The sequence below is a fragment of the Ostrea edulis genome, chromosome 9, assembly GCF_947568905.1.
Source record: "Ostrea edulis chromosome 9, xbOstEdul1.1, whole genome shotgun sequence".
Taxonomy (NCBI): domain Eukaryota; kingdom Metazoa; phylum Mollusca; class Bivalvia; order Ostreida; family Ostreidae; genus Ostrea; species Ostrea edulis.
In genome coordinates, this window is record NC_079172.1 from 20,148,478 (window position 1) to 20,174,907 (window position 26,430).

General features: G+C 35.8%; 2 protein-coding genes across 2 annotated transcripts in view; both read left to right on the plus strand.

Annotated features, from left to right (window-relative positions):
• The first annotated feature begins 1,220 nt into the window (after positions 1–1,220).
• On the plus strand, positions 1,221–12,653 carry LOC125659355 (peroxidase-like protein). Its single transcript, XM_048891012.2, has 12 exons — positions 1,221–1,491; positions 4,389–4,533; positions 5,416–5,630; positions 7,130–7,309; positions 7,422–7,479; positions 7,900–8,006; positions 8,548–8,649; positions 10,321–10,413; positions 10,569–11,286; positions 11,724–11,893; positions 12,274–12,376; positions 12,525–12,653. The coding sequence occupies exons 1-12, from the start codon at positions 1,296–1,298 to the stop codon at positions 12,598–12,600; spliced, it is 2,163 nt and encodes a 720-aa protein (XP_048746969.2). The 5' UTR covers positions 1,221–1,295; the 3' UTR covers positions 12,601–12,653.
• Positions 12,654–13,570: 917 nt separating this feature from the next.
• LOC125659354 (peroxidase-like protein) overlaps positions 13,571–26,430 on the plus strand; it is a 36,583-nt gene continuing 23,723 nt past the window's right edge. Inside the window, exon 1 of the mRNA XM_048891011.2 lies at positions 13,571–13,622. The gene's annotated coding sequence lies outside the window, so the exon portion shown is untranslated. The remainder of the gene's footprint in view (positions 13,623–26,430) is intronic.

Consider the following 26,430-nt stretch of genomic DNA (forward strand, 5'->3'; position numbering starts at 1 on the left):
AAAAGCATGTGTCGGATTTATTATAAATTTACGGACTGTGCTCCACGCCAATTCTCCATGATATTAGAACTTGAGAATTCTGTCCATTAGATGGAAGAGTGCGTTAAAAAGCAACAGACATAAGCAATAAATTAAGGGGTCAAGCAGTGAGTGCGGAGAAATGCAGCTCAATAGCGCACTTAAAAGAAACGCTATTGTCATTAAAATCAATCAGACTAATGAGTTAGAACATGGATATCACCAAAGTTTACTGCTCTGTGAATCTAGATTTATCCAATGCCATGCCAGTAGTACCTTAAAATATGATCTACATTATACACAAAATATTGTTGTGAAATCCCAAACTCCCATCCCTCTAAAAAACATTTAAGGAAAAATACAATTTCACATGATATAATCACGAAAGCAAGCTAGTTTGGTTCTGTTCCCTTTTTCTATTGCTGTTCGGTGAGACATACACCGCGCACATGTCAACGACACCAGTATTTAAGGTAGTGAAAGCAAAGGGGCATTATTGTAATTAGGATGTTATATGTTCTGACAGAACGTTTTCTCAAATCTAATGATTACAATATCTATATCAGGTTTAATATGATAATTGTGACTGTTGGAACACGCAGTGTAATATGAAAAAAGAAAATGCGACGTTGTCTTATCACTCTGATCATTATTTCTCGCTAATTATGAAAAAGATACGACTTTTAGGCAACACGTATCAACTTTTTGGTGTTTCTTGAAGTTTTCACGGAAACGTTTCCGCAAAAATACGAGGTGAAAGCACAGAGTCACCTTCCTGTCACTTTCAGAACTTCACCACCGCACATTCAGACATATTTGGGTGAGCGTGAGTCACGTTCAAAGACATAGTACAGTGATATTTTTTGTCCGTGTTTCTTCTCACATTAAATGATAATAAAGCAAATTATCTTCCAAAAGTGTTCGTCGAAAAACAGAAAAAAGCTTGTATTTTGACTTTCTATTTGCGATCTAAACATGACCATTTCGTGTTGTCGAGCGGATGACAAGCTTAACTTGCTGAAACACGAGTTGTACATCACGCGCATCCTGCGCATAGACGACACTTTTAGGGGCGCTTTCTCTGACAACCGCGCTACCGAGAAGATTGTAGGTATGTAGCACTGGATAATCAATGAGAACTACACAATCAATGTGATCTCAAGTATCTTTTAAAGGGAAATTATTGTTCTAATTGTCTTAAACAACTGTAGTCTTCAGAAAATTTAGTCGTAAAATCGGAAGCTTGTCAGAAATCCCACTGAACATTGATTTACAGGATGGCAGCTCTGGGCTGGCCGTTTTTTGTCCTTCTGGTACTAAATAATGTCCAACAAAGGTCTACAGAAGTATCACTGCGGGAGAAACGCCAGATTTCGTACCCGATGATTTACCAGATCGTCCATGATGTCATAGAAGAAGCCAATCAAGAGCTAGCAGTACAAAAGCAGATTGACAAGTATATGATGGATACTGGTGAGTATTAACAGAATTTTCCCTTCGCTTAGTAATGTAATGGATACTTGGAGCTAGGAGGATGACATGCAGTGTGGAATCGAAAAATAAACTGAGTCCATTTAACTATTTCATTCAGGCATAATGGCATATCAGGTACCTGTAGCTATGCGTCCGTAGAATAAAAACAAAATACCACTATAATGCTTAGTCGACCTTCTCGTACAAGCTCACGGATATAATTGCTGAACAACATACCAAATTTGAAAATATCCCATCAGCATAAACCACATTATATCAAAAGCTGTCATATTTAATCAATGTACGATGTCTAGAAATGTCCACGTAAAACGTAGTTTCATTGTAAGATTCGTTGTTTGTTTAAATTTCTTTTTTTAGAAACAATTTCCTCGCACAGTTTTGTATTGCTCTGTCAGTTTATACGTTTTCTATAACCACCTGATTGTTAACTGCAGAAATGAGGAACTATCGGGACAAATCGGAGAGCTACAGGTCCAACCCTTATAAAAAAAAAACTTCGATTTACGGCGCAGAAAAAAAAAAGCGCACGGTTGAGGCCTTGTATTGTTGTTTTCTTGCATCGACGTCTCATAAATTTAATATTAAAAAATTCATAACATATTTCCCTACTGAACTTGTGTCCAAACATACCTTCGAATGACCACTAAAGCACCATGCTAGCCGAAAACTCACAGCTTCCATTGATTTCGTTTGTTGACGTACCATGTTAGGTAGCCAATCAATTCGAATCTTTAAACAAAATGTATAATCTCGTATTAGACACAATAAAACAAAAATACGTACTGTCTATTCTTCTGGGTTTAGTAAACCAGAAGTGATGAAAGAATTAAATAGGTTATATGAGGAGTATGTATTTGTTCCAACGGACAAAACTTGTAACAACATTGTCTTTGTTTAAAAATCTGATCATTACTAGTTTATTGTTGAATAATTCCACATTTAGCGATTCATCTTATATTTAAAGTTCCCTTTCAAACGATGAAATTCTTCGAAGTCATGTTTCAAATTTAAACACATTAATTAAAATACTCTAGTCAATGGGACGAATAAATATGAGTTATCGTTCCTATACTGGATTCCAAAACTTCACAAAAACTCTTACAAACAGAGATAAATTGCTGGATCCAGTAAATGTTCTACATGTACCAAGTCCCTAATATTTGCTCTGTTGTGGAGGAGAAACTTTAATGTGTCATATCATATGCGAGAAGTTTGAATTAAATATGGATTCTTGAAAATTCCAAAGAACTTTCAGTAAATCTAAAATCACAATTTTTTTCCAAAATCAACAACACAAAATATGCTATTTTCAACGCTTCACGCTACAATTCCTCACAATGAATTAAAGACATCATAGGCAACTGCTTCGTCAATAGAAATAGAACTTGGAGAGATCTGTCATCTAAATATTACTTTGTTAAACACCAATCTCATCTTAAGCACAAGAACTCTGACGTTATTATCAAAATTAGGCTGGGGCTCCTCATTGACAATATGTATGTGGTATTTTTGGAAATTAGAAGACATGTTCACGAAGCTATCGTAGGACCAAGATCTGTTCTAAGTGTATCTTCGAACAACTCTTATTCTTAAGTTGGTTTTTCGAAACCTTAATTTTAAGGCCTGTAAGTTCTTGTCTTAAGATAATCCTTACTCATAATGACACAGTAATAAACCACTCACAAAACAAATTCAGACGGATTGGACTTGTGTGGGGCCAAGAGGGAAATTATTCACTTATTTTTTACAACTATCTCGACATGAGGAAATGTATGTCAAGGTACAAATGTACCATTGGAAGTTACTCTGGTTAAACACTGTTCAGAGTACAATTACATTTAACCTTGCATATATACGATGTACATGCATGCGTTCCAGCCCAACAGTATCCATTTCAATAGAAGTAGTAAATAAACTGATAACTTAGTTTATAACATGTATCAAATATGTTATATATAACAAAAAGAATATATACATGTATCAAATCATATATTTATTTTCCGTAGTTGTAAATGTATATACATGTACAGTGTAAATACTAATTGCTTAGCTATAAACATATTACAAACATTATATGTATAAATGAATATGTTTGAAGTTATATCCTAGGAAAGTTTTGTTAACTTGCCTGTAGATCTTCATACAGTATGTTGGAATTCTCATGGGCACAAATTGTACTCCTTTATTATCTGTCCTAGTTTTCTATTTCTTATGAGGAAGAATTTATTCAAAATCTTCTACAGTACAAGGAGAAGAAATCTCTTCTGTGGCATTAAAAATTCAATCCACATTTAGATACATTCACGACCTTTATCTATTAACACTATTCACTTTCATTCAAATATCGTTTCGATATATCGCGGTGAACTCAAAATAAAAGACAACACAGGGTCTTTCACATCTGTTTCATATTCGAATGTTTTACTGAACATAACAACTCAACTTTTTGACAGAACTTGAAACGGGATGACTTCAGTTTCTCGATCGTTAACATTTCGCAAATTCTGTGAATTTTATAATGATTTTATTTGCAAATACACTCTGCATTAGGTCGTATGCTATCTGCCGTGTGTCATACAAATTGTTAGGCTAATTGTGACTGCAAATTACCCCTGATCAGGACAGAAGGCTCATGAGAGGTGTGACCGGTCAACAGGGGATGCCTACTCCTCTCAGCACCGTGTCCTACGCCTGGTGTTCTCAGGGGTCCGTATTTGTCCTAGTCTTAATTTTTTTATTCTTGACATATTAATCTATTAAATTGATCACTGTTCGTAATGTTCACTTTTTCATTAAAATTCAACATCACGGCGGTGAGAATAGAATATACCGGTATAATGTCAATAAGCATAAACATGTTCTATTTGTGATTACAGGTATTGATCATCACGTCAGAGACGGCGGGGTCAGCTACTTGTCCCATCTGGGCCGTTTCTTGTTCACCAAGAACGCCGAAAAGGTCAATACCTTGTCAGACAAGGCTTGGGTTACAGTGGCAGCTACCAAGAAACTTATGAAACGGTTAGTATCAAACATTACAGCTACAGCATGTAGAGGTTAGGGCTACAGCAAAGTAAAAGTAGCTAACACGCATGTGTAGCGATCAGTATCAAGGCATCAAGATAAATCAGAATTCCTCGAATGTCTCACGCATTCGACATAGAGTGCGCCAGACATTCGAGGAGTTCCGATTGGCATCAGGGTTACAACAAAGTGTGTATAAATCAGTGGACCGCAGCAAAGTGAAAGTAGCTAACACGCATGTACAGACCAGTATCAAGACATCAGAGCTATAACAAAGTGAAAGTAGCTTACATACTTGTGCAGAGAGCAGTAGCAAAGCGTTAGGGCTACATCAAAGTTAAAATAGTTAAGATTTATGTAGAGGTCACTATAACGAAAAGGGGTGATTAGTATCAGGAACGGACCTACAACAAAGGAAAATGAGTAGTCAGTCGTGCTCAAATGTTCAGTAGGGATACAATTCAGGGATAGTAGATGGCTGTCATGTGTAAACGGCCAAAATCAGAATGTTTGGGTAACAGCTAATTAAAAGAAGCTAACAGTCATTAGATGATCGGCATTCAATGAGCTGCATTAAAAGCGACAGTAGCTATTAAATAGTCACATGTAAAGATTAGTATTAAGACAAGGACTAAAAGAAAGTGAAAGTAGCAAATAATTATGTGTAGACGGTCGGCATACAAACAAGGACTACAACAAAAAGAAAGTTGCTATCCGTCATGTGTAGACGGAGAGTATGAATAATGAACAATAAAGTGAAAGTAGTCATTAGTCCTGTGTAAAACGTAGATAAATCATTAAATATTATTAATATCATTCAAAGTATCAAAGAATGAATAAAACTTTTGCAATTTGATTTTCTCTATCTTCTTGAAAAAGAACTGGTATGCCCCTTGAGCACCTTAAGAACCATCCTGGTTTTGTGGACGCCTGGAGAAGGCAGGTGTCTCAGTCCTGCCCTTTTGTGGAGCCAAAATGTGACCCTACTGTCATCTATCGTACGGCAGACGGTTCCTGCAATAACCTTAATGACTCAACTGTCGGCGCCGCTTACACAAGACAAAGAAGAATGATGGACAACGCTTATGAAGACGGTTTGTTTCTTGTTGTTTGGTGGAGTCTTTCGTGTTGTTGTTGTTGTTTGTTTATTGTTGTTCCTGCTGTTGTGTTATATGTAATTCATGTTTCGATTCTCTCGTCAAATTATCAAGAAATAGTAATCGGCTATATTACAAAATGAATAATCTTTAAGACTAGGCCATATCTGGTGGTTTGTGGGTGTCGAATCCTTTCAGTTAGGATCTTAATTGACTTCCTTTCTATATTCATTTGATTGTGACATGATTTGTAAGGGGTGTAGTAGCATGACATAGCATGACAATAGGTTTTTCATCTATCAAAAATGTCATTTTTTTTCTGTTGTCCAGAAAATTAGCAGTTTAATAACAGGTTTAATTATCATGTTCAGTTAGCAGTTTCATTTCATATTTTGCTACATTGTATATTGGAAATGTAAAATACGAGACACTCACCAGTCTGACATTGCCTTAGATGAATTCATTTGACAGGATACACTCCATTTTGCCTTTGCTACATTTGAAATGTGAATATTGGGTGTATCCAGACAACAAAAGTTGTTTTCATCAAAATAATTCAGACTGTGTCTGTCCAAGCTCACTGTCTGGCGAATGGTTTCAAATGTACAGTGAGATCTGTCTATCTCGTCATGTTTTTGGAAACACATTTCGTTTCGGCTTATTCTCGCGGGGATCCGGGTTAGAATAGGTCCTCAGTACCCCCTTGCTTGTCGTAAGAGGCGACTAAATGGGGCGGACCTTCGGATGAGACCGCAAAAACCGAGGTCCTGTGTCACAGCAGGTGTGGCACGATAAAGATCCCTCCCTGCTCAATGACCTTAAGCGCCGAGCATAGGCCAAAATTTTGCAGCCTTTCACCGGCAGTGGTGATGTCTCCATATGAGTGAAATATTCTCGAGTGTCCCACTTGTAAAACAATATTCAATCAATCAATCACTCAATCGTTCGGGTTAGACAGGATTACGGATTTTACAGTGTACGAGACGTAGAAAAGAATAGGGTCCGAATTCGAAATGAACAGTTTCAATCGCATTGCACAAAACAGCTATCCCTCGACGAAAAGTTCAAAGGAATTTTGTATACAAGCACACAGTCAATATTGTTTTTGGGATTACCTGATTTTAGAACTAAAATCTATATATTTCACATTGAATTACTATACATGTATTCGAAAAGAGAACGGAATATTTATTTTCTTTACAGATATCATCCGATTCTTCTTTCTTTTTTTTTTTTAAATTAAAGGATATCGATGAATACATGTATACACAAAATGCAAATGATTAATCTAATTTAGAAATTGAACAAGTTGTTCACTTCATTCGAAAGATGTCGCAGCTGCGCGGGAAGTTGGGAGGGGGCGCGCTTACAGATGTAAGTACATTAGTAGTACACGTGATGTATGATGTGGGAGGAAACCTCGCATATCTAAACTACTGTGTTGTATTCCAATTACTTTACTAATTAATAGAAAACTCGTACTTTTTCCCCGACAGGAATGAATCAACCACGACAGATAGGCCGCGGCGGATATCCGTTACCAAGTCCACGCATGATCAGCAACATCATCCATAAATCGGGTCACTGTTCCCTTCCTAGCAGACGATTTACCGTTCTTGCAATGCAATTTGGACAATTCATTGAACATGACGTCATATCTACTCCAATACAAAGAGGTGTGTTTCACATATTACGGTCTCATACATCCATATTTGGTATCGAAAGAAAAAGTCATGTTAATATTCAAAGCATTGCTCATAAAATGAATGCATGTGTATATTATTTCAGGTTTTAACAGCTCGGACATCATGTGCTGTGGAATACCAGACGAGATTTTAAAGAAAAGGTGTAGTACAAGGCAGTCTACGGAATGTTGAAACGTGTATTATATTAGCGGGATTCAGATTTTAGCGGCTTTGGTGGTAAAACAAGAGCGCTAAATTATAACTGCGTTAAAATAAAATATTTTATATTTAGCCATTATCATACATAGAAGAAGCACTAAATTATGATTACTTCAAGTAGTGCATCATTCCCGATTGCACGAAATTTTAAATGCGCCAAAATAAGTACACTTACAATTTGTCAGGGAATGTGAATTATCATGATGTATATGAATTTCCTGTGTGAGTTATAACTGATGTTACACGTTTAGCAACTTTCTGATCTTGATTAGGAAATCGGTACTCGCAGACCAGAAACACAGAAATGACGTAAAGATACAATTAGTAACAAAATTAAAAATCAGAATTTCACTTTCTTACAGATCGCAATGTTTCTCAATTACCATTCCCTCTGGAGATCATAGATTTAAGGAGCATTGTATGTCATTTGTCAGAGCCACGCCTGGCCTGGAGAAAAATTGTGATATGGGTAAGCGTCGGTTTGTCAATTCATACTGTTATCCCTAATTGGTAAGTCAAACATTTCCTTCTAAATCTCACAAGGTCGTTTTGAAGGTCATCTGTCCCTTTTTCTCATATTCCTTATATTATGAATTCGTCATCAATCCATTCATAATCCGTCTGCAATGATGACGTGGAACTATTTTCACAAATTATCAGAATTTTCTTATATTAGTATATGTACATGTAGCTCATCAAACGTGGCGAAACGTTTATGAATCGTTCAGCACAGTAATCTCGAACAACCTTCTATACATTTAATATCACATACATTTTGAAGGTCACGATAGGCAATATATTTGTGTTGTTGCGAAATATAATATAGCTAAAGGAATAAATGAAATATGAAGGCAATATAGGAATACCCCTTGACAAAATAAAATACATTTTTAGGCGCTAATATTTATAAAATACTTGATATTTGCAATGTGACTACTTTCCACAAAAACTAGTCATGGCGATCGGATTTGTGATTTCCGGATAACTTTATAATCATTTTTTTACTGAAGGTGTCAGATCCCCTATGAACCAGGCAACATCTTACCTCGACGGATCCCAGATTTATGGAGTTGATGTTGATGAACAACTCAAACTTAGAGCTGGTGTTGGAGGTAAGGGACATAACTCTAGTCTAGCGCTTCAATTGGCGATAAGGGACACAATTTAAATTTTAAAACTGTTTTTGGCGATAAAGGATTAATTAATTAATTAATACACAACTGGATAATTGATCCAAAAGAAAAGAAGGAGAGCGACTGAAGCACCGGAGAACAATCTTTTGGAGGGCGAGGAGAGGGCTTAACAAATTTCAAATTTAAAAGGCATTAAGATAATACCCTTTAAAATTGAAGTCATTTGGTATAAATCATAACAATGACATGAACTTGGATATTTTTCTGAAACTGTCTTCAAAATGTGACAAGTAGACAGTGTATCTAACGAGTTCTTCCATTTCACTTCATATTTATTATCTTAAGTCCCGCAAATATTAAAAAAAACATGTCGTTGCTTAAGACCAACAGCTTGTGCAACTTCAGACATTAGACCGTTCTTGTCACACTGATTTTGACTACAGATAACATTGTTTACCTGATCAAGATATAGGGCTCACGACGGGTGTGACCGGTCGACAGGGGATGTTTACTCCTTAGCAGAAGATGTTTAGTACTTTACTCCTTTTAGGCACCTGATCCCACTTCTGGTCCATTGTATGTCCAGGGATCCATGTTTGCCGAATTCTTTATTTTGTATTCCTTGTGAGAGTTATGAGATTGATCACTGTTTGTTATCTTCGCCTTTCACATTGAAGTTGCACTTCATTACATATCTAATATCAAGATACCACAAAAAAAAGCATGATGTAAATTACAAGGAAGCGAAACGTAAATTACATGTGTAACGTGTGTCCAGCCGAGCGGTCACTATTTATCTGTGGACACGTACCCGGTTACACCCGGGATTCTGCAGTGCATATGATTTACTGGAATGCCTGTTGTCTACAAGGCAATCAACGAACATATTTAATATATTTACGATGATTATTTCAGCCAATTTACCTAATCAATATATTTACTACGATTCGTATTTCAAAATCAAGATATAATTCAACAAGGATTTAACCTAACCCTTTATTCCCCTAAATCCAATGTCCTCGGACAACTGGCCCTTACCAATGGTTTTGAATACCGACCTGAGGTTCCTTGCCAGCTGATGTCTCCAGCTCACTTTGACACTGGGGTACAGACTTATTCAGCCTTTATTGCCAAGTGTCAAAGCTACGATGGTTGATCAGCCAACCAACCTACACTATAAGGCTTATTCAGCCCTAACGTAGCTAACCTACACTATAAGGCTTATTCAGTCCTAACGTAGCCTTTTACTTAGAAAAGATCGGCTTATTTAGCTTCTCTTATGGTGTTCTTCTCTACACAGCTGCGGAGGTCAGACAGACTGATCTGCGGTCGACCGCTGTATACATGTATATAGCATTGGCCCAGTCCATTTCACTGTACGGAAAACAGGTTATCACCATGGCAAAACCCCATACTACCCGAGTTTCTTTGATTGGTATAACCTAATTCATCACACATGCATATGTTCATAATTCGCATACCTGATATTACGACCTAAGCTTACTTCGTTGCGAGTTAGCAATAACAATAAAATTTGAAGCAGCAAAATTGTGATGACGTCAGCTATGCTTGTTGTAATACTCAGAGTACTTTTGAATACATTTTGCCGTTAAAATCATTCCTTGTGTAATGTCGGACTTTGTATAATAGGTTTACTGAAGATGACCCCACTAGGACTACCTCCGCCTACAGAAGAGCCGATCTGCATCCAAGAAGAACCTGGAGACTATTGCTTTCGCACAGGTAAAGCTATTGTACGCATAACAAAGTACATTTGTCATAATAACATCGCCTATTCTGCGATGACTCTGGCATCTTTTTATTTAAAAGAAATAATTTGTTGAAACTGTACACTTACAGAGGTTATGTTACTTAGAATATCGAATGTCTTTATTCAGGTGATTTTCGGGTAAATCATGTTCCCGGTCTAACAGTTCAGCATACAATTTTCCTAAGACAACATAACAGGATAGCTACTGGCTTAGCTCTCCTTAACCTTCACTGGGACGACGAGCGAATTTTCCAAGAAACTCGAAAAATAATCATAGGAAGTCTACAACATCTTGTGTATAACCAGCTTTTGCCAACAATTCTAAGGAAGGAAGACATGGACAAGTATGGATTGTGGTCCACCGATTATGGTTACAGCCATGCGTACGATCCAACAGAGGATGTTTCTATTATGATGGGATTCTCTGCCGCCGCCATGCGATTTCCACACACCAGAATTCCAAACGTACAGTCTATGGTTAACAAGGACTACACTATAAGACATGATGCCCCTATTTTTGAAACCTTCGACAAACCAAAATTTGTGTTGCAGAACCTTGGAAAGGCTCTTGCTGATTTTGCAAGATGGTTGGTATCGTTTCCAATTATGGAAGACGATCGCTTTGTGGAAGATGGTGTAAGAGACTTCTTGTTTTTGGACAATAAGGGAGAAAGTTTTGACCTGGTTTCCTTGAACCTTCAGCGTGCCAGGGAGCAGGGTATCCCACCCTATAATCACTGGAGAAGACTATGTGGTCTGAAACCTGCCATGTACTTTTCTACTTCCCCAGGAGGTCTTGTGGATCATGAACTCGAGGTTGTGAAACTGTTCTCAAAGGTGTATAGGTATGTTGTGACTATCGTTTTGCTAGATCAATTTTAAAACAGGTATGTTTTCATAAATTTCTTTTTTTTTCAAATGGTGTAACTGTAGACATTTTGTAAACTATACGTTTTAATGCTGTGGTAATTTTTCCGTCGGATATGATAAAGACCCCGACTGCAAGGACCGTGAGGATCATGCATCGGCCGAAACGTATAGCATTTCACCTAAAACTGGAGACGTACATATATCTACAGGAATGAAAATTTCAAAATGGAACATTAAACAACATACAAATGAATACTGGTTGTTAAAATACAAAATACATGCGAGACTCTTTATTTTGATTGAACAAATGCTATACATATTAAAACAAAAATGAAGAAACTGAATTATATTTTGAATTACTTATTACTCGTGTCTCTGAGACAATCATCAACGGATGGTTTTTTTTTTGTAGGCACCCAGACGATATTGATCTGTTCAGCGGAGGAATATCTGAGAAAATTCCCGCAGGAGCTGCAACCGGACCTACGTTTGCCTGCATCATCGCTACACAATTTAAAAATATCAAAGTGGGTGATCGGTTCTGGTACGAAAACTATCATCCTTCTACCGGATTTACTCCAAGTAAGAAAAGAAAAACTATTTTATCCTCAACTTTTGTTTTGTTTTTCAGTGTAGATATATGCCTTTATTGCAATTCAGTGGCACATACTAGTAATTGAAAGCATTTAAATTTTGATACCCTATTATGGCCACATCCTACCCCGGTGATCAATGATTTGCACAAACTGGGATCTACTCTATATCAGGAAGCTTTGTTCCACAGGAATCCACTGTTTAATGTTCAATGTTTGAGTTTTTAATAGATAATCTCTCAAGGAACTGAAAGCAAGCTTTAGTCTTCTCTCTTTTATCGAACATAATCATATTTTGATGTCCTAGAAATTATGTAGGAACATGGAATAAACATAGATATTTTCCTTATGGAAAAATTACAATTTCAGAACAACTGGAAGAGATTAAGAAGACATCCTTAGCTAAAATATTGTGTGAAAATCTCGATATACCGTACATCCAGAGAGACCCATTATCATTTGTATCAGAGAAGTACGTTTTCGTTTTTCATAATGAAGTTTACTTTTTAATTGACAATTATTAATTGTGGGATATTTCGGTTGACTGTCTTGAATTTTCTTTATTTACCCACTTATGTCGGCCGCTGTAATTTAAAAACAATGTGTATTTATCATTTCAGAAATCCCAGAGTTCCTTGCAAGTCACTTCCTGGCATTGATCTCCAATTTTGGCGCGAAAAAATGAATGGAAAATAGATGTATGATAGTTGATTTGTATAAGAAATAAATTTTCTTTAAACTACTGTCAATTTGTTTTATCTTTCAAACAGCTGTCATTATTATTATTGTGTAAATGGAATTTGATATTTAGAAAGAAGTTCAAAACAGGGGTACATGTATATACATCTGTATGTGTGATATTTATTTTTTATATATATATATTTCGGAGGATCCTTGATTACGACTTGCCAGCTGAATTGTACTAAAATCCTGCAATCCTGTCAACTTTTTTCCACGAACTTGAAAATAGACTACCTGTCAGCTAAACGTATATAATCTCCAACGAACAAAGATGCACAAAAGATGTACATTTTTCACGGTCACTGCAGCTGATAAATGTAGTGTCCGTAGGTGAAAATTTCACACCTTTCACTTACTAGACGGTAGTTTTCGGCAAGGTGGTAAGAAGAGCCGCGAATTCGTCTGGATTAGAAAGCCGTTATCTTATGAGGTGTAATCAAAACAGTGACTGTCACATTTTTAGAAATACATAATACGTGTGTAATTCTCGAATCATATCCCATCACGTTAAGAAAGCAAAATTTGTAAAACGATATCTTAAAATACAATAAACTATGAACGCTTCAAGATACTCTTTTTTTTAGCAGTAACACACATGTTATAAATTTGGTATAAAACAAAAAATTATGAATATATTACTATTGCCGACAACCATAAATATACATATAATTCGTGTTAAGAAGCGGCTTTCACACACTTGCATTTGTTCAAGTAAGGCCTGGGGATACTTTAAAGCCTACACATGCTCTGAATGATTTTTTTCAATCGATTATCATCAATCATTGATAATCATAATTTTACTTAATGACAACAGAGAGGAAATGGTGTGTAGTCAATTGTAGCAACAACAAATATGACACAGTTTTGAGTTGACACATTATTATTAATGGGCTTAAAACTGTCCCTTGTCGTGGGCATGTTCTTGTCACCTAGAATCTTCTCCTGATCGGCTGTCCATAACTAGGCCCTTTCTTAAGGTATGTCATCAAATTTACTGCTGAAGCCAGGTGTAGTTTGTGTTAGATTCTATAATCGTATTATTGTCTATATAATATTGTAATGGCTTTAGAATCATGGATATGTTTGAGCATCTTATGATTGTGTACACAAAACTCTTATAAATTAAGTCTATTAAATGTCTAAAAAGTTATGCTTCTTCAAAAACGTTAAAAAGGAGTAATTTGTAAAGTATAAATTTCATGATTCATAATATCGTGGTAAAGGCTTCTTATTCAAGTTTAAATCTTTAGTAAATTACTTCTGGTCGTAGACACTACTCTATCTTCATAGGATTACTCAAACGACGTATGCGTCAGGATGTGCGATTAGCGGTAAAATCAAAGTACTCCTCGTCCCTTTGTCTTGTTTTTCTTTATATTCTATGTGGTATAGATTTCATTCATATGCATTCGATTGAAATTCTCCCAAAGGTATAAATAGATTGAACACGCAGTCTGAAGGTACGAACCTCACGAATTAACACTTTGACAACTAACGTTTGTCAGCATGATTAAACATCATCTTTCTGGGGGACAAAAAAAGATATTTTCATAATTCAAACAGATTGCTATTTTGTGGTTAAATTGCACTGTTATTAAGACGCAGACAACGGAAGGCTTTTGACATTTTGATAGATCAAATGAACAGGGTTTGTATTCAGATACTCCCTAGAATATAATAAGAAACACAGATGTCGGTGTCACTTAAATTATCTCCCTCATGCATAGCTCTTATCCTTGGACGAATCTGGCTCCACTTTTTTTGGCACGCTGTTTTTGGCTGTATTTAGCTCTAAAACTTCATAGTTATTTCGGATTTCAAACATTTTGGTTGAGCATCACTGAAGAGACATTAATTGTCGAAATGCGCATCTGGTGCATCAAAATTGGTACCGTATAAGTTGATAGAATAACAGATCAACCTCTTCTATGCAAGATCTTTGTCAGAATTAAAGAAAAGTACAGGGTGGAACAAAAACAGTCACAGCTAAGACCTTACGCGGAATGCTTGTTTGTTTGTTCTTTACTAAGGTCCTTTCGAAAAGAATTCACTTAAATCAAAATTTCACCTGCTGTTGGTGAAATGTCACAAATGTTGTCCCATACATGGTTGTCAAGGTCATAGCAATGAAGGCTCGTTGCCATGCCAATGTCTACCGTAGCCTGGAACCTCGGTTTGATTTCATTCCAAAGGCCAATGAATTTCACATCTAATGACGGACTCGAAAGAACTGTTACTACCTGTTTTAATCAAATACAATATGATATATAAGATCGAATGTTTCATACCAAATGTCTTTACATACTATTTCTAACTATGGATTATTCCGTTTACCTGATCAAGACATAGGGCTCACGGAGGTGTGGTCGGTGAACAGGGGATGTTTACTCCTCCTAGGCACCTGATTCCACCACTAGTATGTCCAGGGGTCCTTTTTGTCCTAGTCTTAATTTTGTATTCTTTATGGGATTTATGAGATTGATCACTGCTCGTTATCTTCACTTGTTTATGAGGTTTTGACAGCTGCATTTTAATTTCAACATTGCTATGCGTCTCCGGCATTTTTATTGTCATTTCCGTAATTTTATTTATATATCCGGCATTTTTATTTTCATTTCTGTCATTGATTTTTTTTTAACATATCCGGTATTTTTATAGCACTTTTCCGGCAATTAAATGTTACCTCTTCCATTAGCCAGGTAAAATGTGTTCCCTATTCGTTGGAAATAGGATGTTGTGCAGGATATAAATACATAATGCATTTATTTTTTTCAAAACACATTTTCCAAATTAAAACTTGTATATGTCCTTAATTAATATCCACAGCACAAGCTATATCATAGTCTAGTAGAGTCATTATAGCACCAGCACGAACATCACATTGTTTGCACGAGAAACTTGATGTAGTCTAGTCTCGGGTTTGTTTTTTTACAGTAGAAAACGCGTTATATTGCCCTATATTAAATTGGAGTTTTTTCTGGTTTACATCTACGTGGAGCAAACATTTAGTCAATCGCTCGAGGGTTTAATCAAAGAATCATCAAGCTAAGCAGAAAGTAATCTTTATTTTCGTAATGGAAATATGCAGTGCGCTAATTGAGTTTGTGTGTTTTAATGTACTTCGACATTATTTTGTTTTATGTATTTCTATATTCTTAGTCAATGGGATATACAACATTTTTTATTAATAATTAGTCGTAAATGATTGCATAATATACAACTGCCTAATGTGACACAACCTACCGGGAAGGCATCGTTAGTAATTTCATATCCTGTTCATTTGTTTTCATTTTGATATATGAACTTTAAAAAGCAATAAAAAGAAATTCTAAGAAATTAAACTTTCAAATCAATTTATTTTCCTCTCCCAGGTGTGTCAGCATTTATTACCACATACACATATCCTCAACCTTGAATCAATCTCGTCGTTAATTTTTAAAAAATATTTTACTACACGAAATAATCTTTTTGATAAACTATTCATATCAAAGTAGTTGAATATCATATACACATCTATTTTGGGGACAGCGAAATTGGCATTTGATGTCCATTGTTGTTTTTATACATGGATCAGACGGGTTGAAATGATTTGTGTGAAGTTTATACAGTTGTTCCCTGTTTTGAATAATGTCTTCTATTAAGTTTATTTATATGATAGTTCCCTGTTTTGCTACGTGGGTTAACTAGGTGCACTTTGAGACACCATATCTTATCAACCTCTCTTTGGGTCAAATGCTATCTGGTGTATTTCATACTGATTGTTAGGCCGTTATTGGCACACTAATTTTAACTACGGATTACTTTGTTTACCTGATCATATAGGGCTAACAGCGGGTGTCCTATGTACCTGGTCCCACTTCTGGTATTTCCAGGAGTTCATGTTCGTCAAACTCTCTATTTTGTATTCCTAATAGGAGTTATGAGATTGATCACAGTTCGTTATCTTCACCTTTCATCATAGGAGCCATCAATGTGGGCACCGGTCAAATGGGTCCCTTTTGAAGTCAAATGTCAAATGGTGTAAAACAGAGTGGCCATTTGCAAGTTTCAAAGCAGTTGACGTCACAAGTGGTCAAACACAAAATGACTTTTAAAAATGATTTTATTTAAGTTATATCAAGACAAAACAACAATATTTATATAATAAACCCTTTTTTTCAGAGTCATTCATGCTCGTCAGTTTTCTCATAAGAATTTCTTGGTGATCGGATGTTTCTGGGTCATCCATCTCTATAGACTAGATTTTTGGAAACGACGACTACAATCGTAGTTGATTCAGAGGGGCGACTTTAGTTTGTACCCGACAAAGAACTCCCACTACCCGAGAAAGAACTCCCGCTACCCGAGTTGCAATCGGATAGAGAGAGTATCAATACGGCAGTTTTGAAATCGTACTGCGCATGTGTCCGTTTTCAATCGATGGATGTGATTGGTTAGAGTATTATACAAGGGAGTAAGAAAAAAATATTGAATTTACCCAACTAACTCCGGCTCCAATTGCAGTGATTTTGTGTGTGCTTTCTCTCAGTACACGAACAATGATGACAAAAGCATTATTTCCCGTGTCTTCTCTCCGTACACGAACAATGATGACGAAAGCAATATGTTTTGTGTTTTATCTCCGTACACGAACAATGATGACGAAAGCGATATTTTTTGTGTCTTCTCTCAGTGCACGAACAATGTTTAAGATAGACAGAGAAATTAAGAATTCAAATTTTAGAGTAAATACATTTGTACATTCAAACGTTTGTGGGGGAAAAATGACTGTTGAGTGAGATTTATTTCACTTGGCACCCGCTTCAATTAATGCTCTAATCTATGTTCTATTAGATAAATTGCATCACATGCTGGATGTCCTGTTACGAAATAGATCATGGTGACTGATCAAATTCTGGCATCCATCGATATCAAATCTGTTTAGATGATAAATGAATACTGAATTGGCATTAATTCCTCAGTTATTATAAGAAACTCATTCAAAACAGGGAAATGTTGTATAAACTTAATACAAGTCATTTGTTTTTAAAAATCATTCAAAACGTAAAGAGAAGCGTTAGCTGCTGAATGTGAATTTAACCGGAGGAAGGGAGAAGATGTTTACAGCACTCACAAGGCCATACACGTGACACATCCTGACTGGTGTGTGTAAGGCCCCGTGTAACTTCCGGGTTCAAGAATTGAGGACGCTCGATACACAGAAGAATGGATATACATGTATATATATATATATATACACACAGAAGAATGGATGCATGGGTTGATAAATAAATATATATATGTGTGTGTGTGTGTGTGTGTGTGTGTGTGTGTGTGTGTGTGTGTGTGTGTGTGGTATGATTGTAATAAGTACAAACACAAAATTTCTTTGATAAATATATTCCATACAGTAAATTGTATTCATTTTACTCATAAAAACAGAAATTTAGTTTTCATGTTCATCGATTTTTTTTAATTGTTTATAGCAAAGGTCGTTAACTTAAATAAGAAAATTCAGCAGTTTGTGACAATGTTAAAACCTGTTTATATAAATCATTTTAATAAGCTTCTTATTTAAGTATGATCGTACATGTCAAAAGATAATTACATTTGTAACTTTATGAACAACTATTACCAACTTTCCATAACATTAGGTGGCCGGCTTCGTTTGAAGCTAAAATCACAATTCCTCATCTTCATTATCCTATTTATTAAACGCTGCCTTACACTTGCATAACCTGATGGTCAAATCCAAATGTTTCTAGTATTTATTATGAATAGGATTCAAACTTTGTGTTGAAAAATAGCGTGGAGCGTGACTAGATTCGTAAACCACACATGTAGCATTTAACGCACGTGATCACTCTTACTTTTAATATCTGAAGCATTAACACCTGGGCAGGTGAGTGGGTAAATAATATTACTTTTTATCTATAATCTTTACTTACTACGTTCGGTGTGTCCTTATTCTTTTGATTTAATTATGAATTTCAACTGCTAAACTTGCATGAAATTTTCGATTTTTAGTTCACAAGAACGAAATCTTGTCATGATTTTACATCAGAATGTTCCTTAACTTCTGAAGGAGACCAGTGAAAAAATCATTGCTTTATTTCTTTTAAAAGAGCCTCAAATATATGCTCAAGTTTTATACGACCAATTCTTAATTTAATTTTCTCGGATACATTTGAAAAAATACACTCGTGTTGATTCGTGATTTCGTAGGTATATGTATATTTTTTGTAACTACTTAAGGTTGTTAGTTAATTCGTGATTTCGTAGGTATATGTACATTTTTTGTAACTACTTAAGGTTGTTAGTTAATTCATGATTTCGTAGGTACACGTGCTAATTAGATTCTTTTAAAAGCAAAATTGGTATTTGCTGATTACTCGCTTTGCTTCCTAGAGGCGTGGGTTAGTTTCCTAGAGGCCCGGGTTAGTTTCCTAAAGGCCCGGGTTACTTTCCTAGAGGCCCGGGTTACTTTCCTAGAGGCCCGGGTTACTTTCCTAGAGGCGTGGGTTAGTTTCCTAGAGGCGTGGGTTAGTTTCCTAGAGGCCCGGTTAGTCTCCTATAGGCGCGAGTTAGTTTCCTAGAAGCCCGGGTTAGTTTCTTAGAGGCCCGGGTTAGTCTCCTATAGGCGCGAGTTAGTTTCCTAGAAGTCCGGGTTAGTTTCCTAGAGACCCGGGCTAGTTTCCTAGAGGCCCGGGATAGTTTCCTAGAGGCCCGGGATAGTTTCCTAGAGGCCCGGGTTAGTTTCCTAAAGGCCCGGGATAGTTTCCTAGAGGCGTGGGTTAGTTTCCTAGAGGCCCGGGATAGTTTCCAAGAGGCCCGGGTTACTTTCCTAAAGGCCCGGGTTACTTTCCTAGAGGCGTGGGTTAGTTTCCTAAAGGCCCGGGTTAGTTTCCTAGAGGCGTGGGTTAGTTTCCTAAAGGCCCGGGTTAGTTTCTTAGAGGCCCGGGTTAGTCTCCTATAGGCGCGAGTTAGTTTCCTAGAAGCCCGTGTTAGTTTCCTAGAGACCCGGGCTAGTTTCCTAGAGGCCCGGGATAGTTTCCTAGAGGCCCGGGATAGTTTCCTAGAGGCCCGGGATAGTTTCCTAGAGGCCCGGGTTAGTTTCCTAAAGGCCCGGGATAGTTTCCTAGAGACCCGGGCTAGTTTCCTAGAGGCCCGGGATAGTTTCCTAGAGGCCCGGGTTAGTTTCCTAAAGGCCCGGGTTAGTTTCCAAGAGGCCCGGGTTAGTTTCCTAAAGGCCCGGGTTAGTTTCCTAGAGGCGCGGGTTAGTTTCCTAGAGGCGTGGGTTAGTTTCCTAGAGGCCCGGGTTAGTTTCTTAGAGGCCCGGGTTAGTCTCCTATAGGCGCGAGTTAGTTTCCTAGAGGCCCGGGTTAGTTTCCTAAAGGCCCGGGTTACTTTCCTAGAGGCCCGGGTTACTTTCCTAGAGGCCCGGGTTAGTTTCCTAGAGGCGCGGGTTAGTTTCCTAGAGGCGTGGGTTAGTTTCTTAGAGGCCCGGGTTAGTCTCCTATAGGCGCGAGTTAGTTTCCTAGAAGCCCGGGTTAGTTTCCTAGAGACCCGGGCTAGTTTCCTAGAGGCCCGGGATAGTTTCCTAGAGGCCCGGGATAGTTTCCTAGAGGCCCGGGATAGTTTAGGCGCGGGTTAGTTTCCTAGAGGCGTGGGTTAGTTTCCTAGAGGCGTGGGTTAGTTTCTTAGAGGCCCGGGTTAGTTTCCCTCGCCAATGTCTGGCATAATCCTTTGACATTTGTAACGATTTTAGACCACAAAATAAAACGACGTCACCATTGTGACGTCATAGCTAAATATAAGAATCGGTTTAGAGGGAAACTTTTTAGTTTTTGTAGAAACTGAATTTCTAAGAAAACAAAGAATATCTAATATTCAGAGAACTACCTGTTGTCATTTGAATTCCTATGGGTGGGTTTTTTTCTTTTCCAATCAAGTTATGATTGGTTAGATCATATCTCCATTATACAAAACGTTTATCCCGCATTACAAATTAGATTTAGAGGTACATTGGAATAATGATGTATAGTGAAATACAATGTATTGATGATTGCATACATAGGGTATATTCTTGTAAACCATTACGTGATTTTTTTTCTTCTTTCTAATTGATTACAATCGATAATGTAAATAGACAGGAATTTATCTTTGTAATTGATTATGTACAATCGATCATGTAAAGAAGACATTTTCTTTGTAATAGATCATGTTAAACGAAGAAATCCTGACTACTTTGAATTTTTTTTCTCGATTTATATATGTTTATATTAATAGAAACATATTGTCGTATGATTAGCAGAATTAATCAATCTATTTACATGTATTCCATAGACATGGAAACGCATGCAATATGGTAACACTGCAAGTGTTGTTATTTATATTTCAGACAAGCTTTATTTGATAAACCACATTCACTTTTGCGGATACAAAGATTGGTGTCATAATTTTTTTTTTCTGGCATTATTTCACAGCATTGTCAAGAAAAATGATTTCGTGGAAAGTTGGTTCCTTTATCAGTATATTTTCTTCTTCTTTGATGATTGGATTTGGTGATCTAACGTAATCCTCAAAACCACAAAAAAGTGTTCAATGAAAGATGGCGAAGCAGCGGTAAGTGTTTATTGATCCGCTGATAACTCCAAAATTTGAGCCTTTCGTATTTCTGTGATCATTCACTGACAAAATAGAAAAATTTGTTATTTTTCTATTTCCTTGAAACTTCAAATTGTTACCTACTGTCACCGTTTCAAAATATTGAAACATAAAATAGAAACTTTGCAACACATCTGACAAAGAAGAAAATTACCTGCGTATTGATGTGCATTGTAAAGTAATTTATACGATAATCTTTGTTTTGATATATACAAGTATAGGTGTTTGTTCCACTTTAATTAAGAAACAATTGATATTAATATCAATGAGGAAATGGCATATTCTGCCCTCTCTCTGTAATGTTCTCTCAAGGACATCTGCTTCTCAAACTACGACATAAGTCAATTATATTATGATAATTTATATCACTTTTCGTTATCTTCACCTTTTTTATCAACTATATATCAATCACTGAAGGGAACTTTCTTTTCCGTTTTTTATACACCCATCATAGGCATACTATAAAACCTGGCCTGGTCCCATTGGCCTGGCCTGGCCTCAAAAGTTGGCCTGGCCTCAAATTTGGCCTCTAAAAAATTTTTTGGCCTCAACCAAAAAAAATTTTTTAACTCAAAATTTTAATTGATTTGATTGATTTATTATTGGTTTTAGTTTTTCAAAGTCATAGCACATAAATGATATGTTTCTGTTGTTTTGTAAATGTGCACTTTGAAAATAATCATGAACTACCACCAATCTGATTGATTTTATTGATTATCCATTGATCAGTGTATTGAATAAATCATTTTCTTTTCCCTTCATATTTGTATGTACTGGTATACACACCAAAACAGATTGCACAACTAATGAAACAATTGGCATATTGATTTTGTTTCAGAATTATGATTAATTTCATTGATTTATCATTGGTGTTGTTTTTCAAAGTTGAAGAAATAAAATGATATATGAACATTAGAATAAACATGAAATACTACCAATCTGATTGATTATCTATTGATTAGATTATTGATAAAATTATTTGCTTTTCCTTTCCTAACTTATGTACTAGTACACCAAAAAGTATACTGATGAAATGATTGATTTATTGATATTTTTTGTATTCAATAGAATTCAATTTGATATCAATTTACATATTATGAAAGTGTTACAATTGTGTTTTCATTATAATGAATTCGATTTTAAGAGCAGCGCACATTCAGAACAGAGCATGTGGTCTTAATGTTTTCAATGTGAAGATACCACACATTTAGTGTTACTTGTTTAATTTCCAATGCATGATAAATTACATTTTTTAAAAATCAAAATAAACACAGTGAAGTGTTTTCTAGCATAATGATAATAGCCAATGATCTAAGGATTTTGGCTTAGGGTACTTTATGGAGTGGAGTGGAGTCATGGAGTCGTGGAGTCTCTGTGCTTCATAACTTATCTATCCCCATATGTCACTCTTTATTTTAGAGTAATGTAACTCAACACCCTCATTCGGTACAAATAGGTGTGCTGGAATTTGGTTCAATCTGTTTGTTCTACTTTAGTTGCACACACATCTGTCAAAGCCCCTTCATCCCCGTAGGTGGGAGGAAATTTTTCCTGTCACAAACACCAAGAATGAGGTCAAATTTATGACCTGCAATGCCAGATAATCACTTCATGACATTTTAACACTGTGTAATGCATGGCCTTAGCAATGGCATTTCCTATATGTGTTTTTATTAAAATAGCTGAGGATTTTTTTTATGTTCCGTTAGCCTCAGCTTAACCTTGCCAAGTAGACTAGGCTTGTTTTTTGGCATGACAGGCAGAACCAGTAACACAGTGTTGAATTGAAAAAATGTCATTTATTAATAAAATGACGAAAATGAAACTTGACAAAATAATGGGGGTCAGAAAAGACTAGAAAACATTGGTAAACGTCTTTGGATAAGTATTATGCAATCTGACCCCCAGCAAAATCTAACATAAAGATATATGGGGGCCAAAAACATGACCCCCAACAAACATCACATAAAATTATATGAGAATCAACTAATCTGTTATCTAAACAACACAACCTGCCTGTCCACAAAAAAGGTGGGTAATGTAAAAACTACAGGCAGGTGGGTAATGGAACAATACAGGCAGAAAACAATTACAAAGGAGGTAGTACTGGGGTTGGATGGTGGGTAACAATAATTTTCGTAGCAAAATTTTGCGTGGCTTCTCCTTCTAGTAGAACAAAGAACAATGATCACATGGTAGAAAGGTTCCACGCTGATTGGTTTAAAACATCCAAACAGCAGCTTGGGTAAACCCAGACCCTGAACAGTGTAGTATAATGTCAACAGAACTATGTAAAAATAGGAACATATAAGTACATGAAAAATACACTATAGATTGATATAAGCTATCAATATTATTGATCAATTGACAGGAGTAAATCTAGTATTTTATTGGGTAGCACATGAGACAGATTAAAATGGAAGGGGTTTAGCCTCTCTCCACAGCAGTGTAAGACATTACATGAATGTTTTTTTTTCCTTCAATTTATCTTGTTTGTTTGGCTAGTTATGTATTTATTTATTTATTGGGGGGGGGGTAAATTCTGAGATAAAAATGAAGTGCATTAAGTATGTGGGTTTTTTTCATAACATTTAATTGGATGCACATTAGTTTACCTTATTGTGCGGAATATAATGAAAGGAAATGAGGACAGAATACTGTCAACATACACTGCTGATATAAAAAATGGATAGTTGGTTAGAATTATAAATCTTTCAACATTTTAAACTTTCACTTTAAAGTTCATTATAAAAATAATTCTTTGACATGTGTTGATTCAGCACCATCCCCCGTCCCCAACTTGTGTATATATATATAGGTCCAAATGAGAGTAATTCAGTAATGCATGTTCTTTTATTTTATTTGTTAAGCATTTCTATATCAAAGTCCTGTGTTGTGGTTTGTAAATGTATATTTTATACATGATAAACATGAATATTTTATTCATTGACTCCACTCCACGACTCCATGACTCCACTCCATAAATTACCCCAAGCGATTTGTATTTTAGTCTTCATTTATCTATACTTTACGTAGAATGAGCAATGTAGATTAAAACGGATATGATGTATTATAAATATCTCTTTCTTGATTTCATAATTAAGTTTCAACATTCATTGCAAAAGTGACAAAATCCCATGCTCTGAAGGCCTGCCCTGTCAGGATAAAGGGAATATCTATCACCATAGTAAAGGATGGTGATGAAAACTTTTGCTGAAGTTGGAAATTCCATTGTACAGAAACAATGGAGCAGTCCAACATTTGCAAATAGGGTGTTTGATACAAGAGAAATATTGTAATTAGTAACTCATCTTATGATTGTGCCTAAACTAAATAAGGTATACAAAATTGTCTGTCTGAATTTTCAAAATTGTGATTTTTTTTCCCTGGTTTTGTGATAAAGCAACAGTAAAACAGAACTAATTACAATCCTGACATTAAATCTGTCCACCGGCCCTTTTCTTATTTTATATAAAAGCCTGCATTAGTTAACCCAAAATAATCGTTTGTACCTCTATCTAACTACTGCAGCAGCTATATCTAAGCAAATATCAGATACTGTACGTGTAATGCTCATAATATTGTCTTATAATGGAGAAAAAAAGTTTATGCATCTACAAATTCACAAAGTGCAGCTTTAATTTTGTTCTTAATGTTTTTAGACTGTCATCAAAATCATCTTTTCATTCTGATAATTATTGAAAATAAACGTTCTGTGCAGAGGCTGTGTGACATTTCAAACCGTATATCATAGATTAACCTCAACCTTGACTTCCTGTCAAGACTGGTGCTGTAGAACTCTGTGTTATATTAATGTTGTAAATAATCTGATATCCCATTACAGTACTAGTGTTACATGTTTATTTCAAATAGTTTAAACATATATGAACATCCTTAATTCATCAGAAGTTGTAGTTTCAATCTGTATGATTTATGGTAGTATTTTTATTCCTAGATATCAAACTCATTGTTCTTATCAATGAGAGTGATTAATGCGGTACACTACATTGCAGTGTGTGAGGTGTGATGATTCAACATTAAACTAGTGTGAATTTTTTTTTTAAATTCATTATCAATAAGTGAAGTGGATCATTAGTAAAATGAGAGTTTTCAATGTGCATATTTACAAAACAACACGAACATATCATTTATGTTCAACAATTTTGAAAAATCAAAACCAATGATAAATCAATGAAATTAATCATAATTCTGAAAAATATCACTATGCCAATCTTTCATTAGTAGTGTATACGTGTTTTGGTGTATACTAGTACATACAGATATGAAGGGAAAAGATTTGATCAATAAACTGATCAATAGATATTCGATTAAATCAATCAGATTGGTAGTAGTTCATGATTATTTTAAAGTGCACATTTACAAAACAACAGAAATCAATGAATTCAATCGAAATTTTTAATTTAAAAAAAAAATTTAGTTGAGGCCAAAAAAAATTTTTGAGGCCAGGCCAAAATTTGGGATGGAGCATAATTAGAGGCCAAAATTGGGGCCAGGCCAGGTTTTATAGTATGTCCCCATCATAGACGACTGTATCATAGTACGGCGCGGTGCGTCTGTCAGCATCTTGTCGACTACGGTAGCTGCAGAATTGTAGCTCTCTGAAAAAATATTGTGACGGAACAGAGAGCTACAGATCCACTCCTTATAAAAACCTTCGATTTACGGCGCACTAAAAGCTGCGCACTGCTGAGACCTGATATCGTTGTATTCTTCTGTTGTTGTCTCCTGAATTTAATATTTTAAGGTAGAGATTGATAGGTTGATGCTAAAAAAAATTAACCATTGAATTTTTTTTATTTTGATATATGTTTATGATGAAGCTTCGATATAAAACATAATAAAAAATCACTGTAGGTAATCGACCTTGTTTTTGAGAAATATGGCGATTTTAACAACACCTTCTTTAGTCCTTGTAAAGCGTAAAAAGTGAAGAAAAATAAGTAGAGAGCAATATACAAATAGAGCTATAACATTTTTATTGTAAAAAGGATCATAACTTGTCATATATGATTCCAAACAACCTTTCACATAATTGTATATTACACATCAATTTCAAGTTCAGCAATCATTATTAACATGAAACAACATTACTTCAACAGAGCTACATTGGCCAATTAC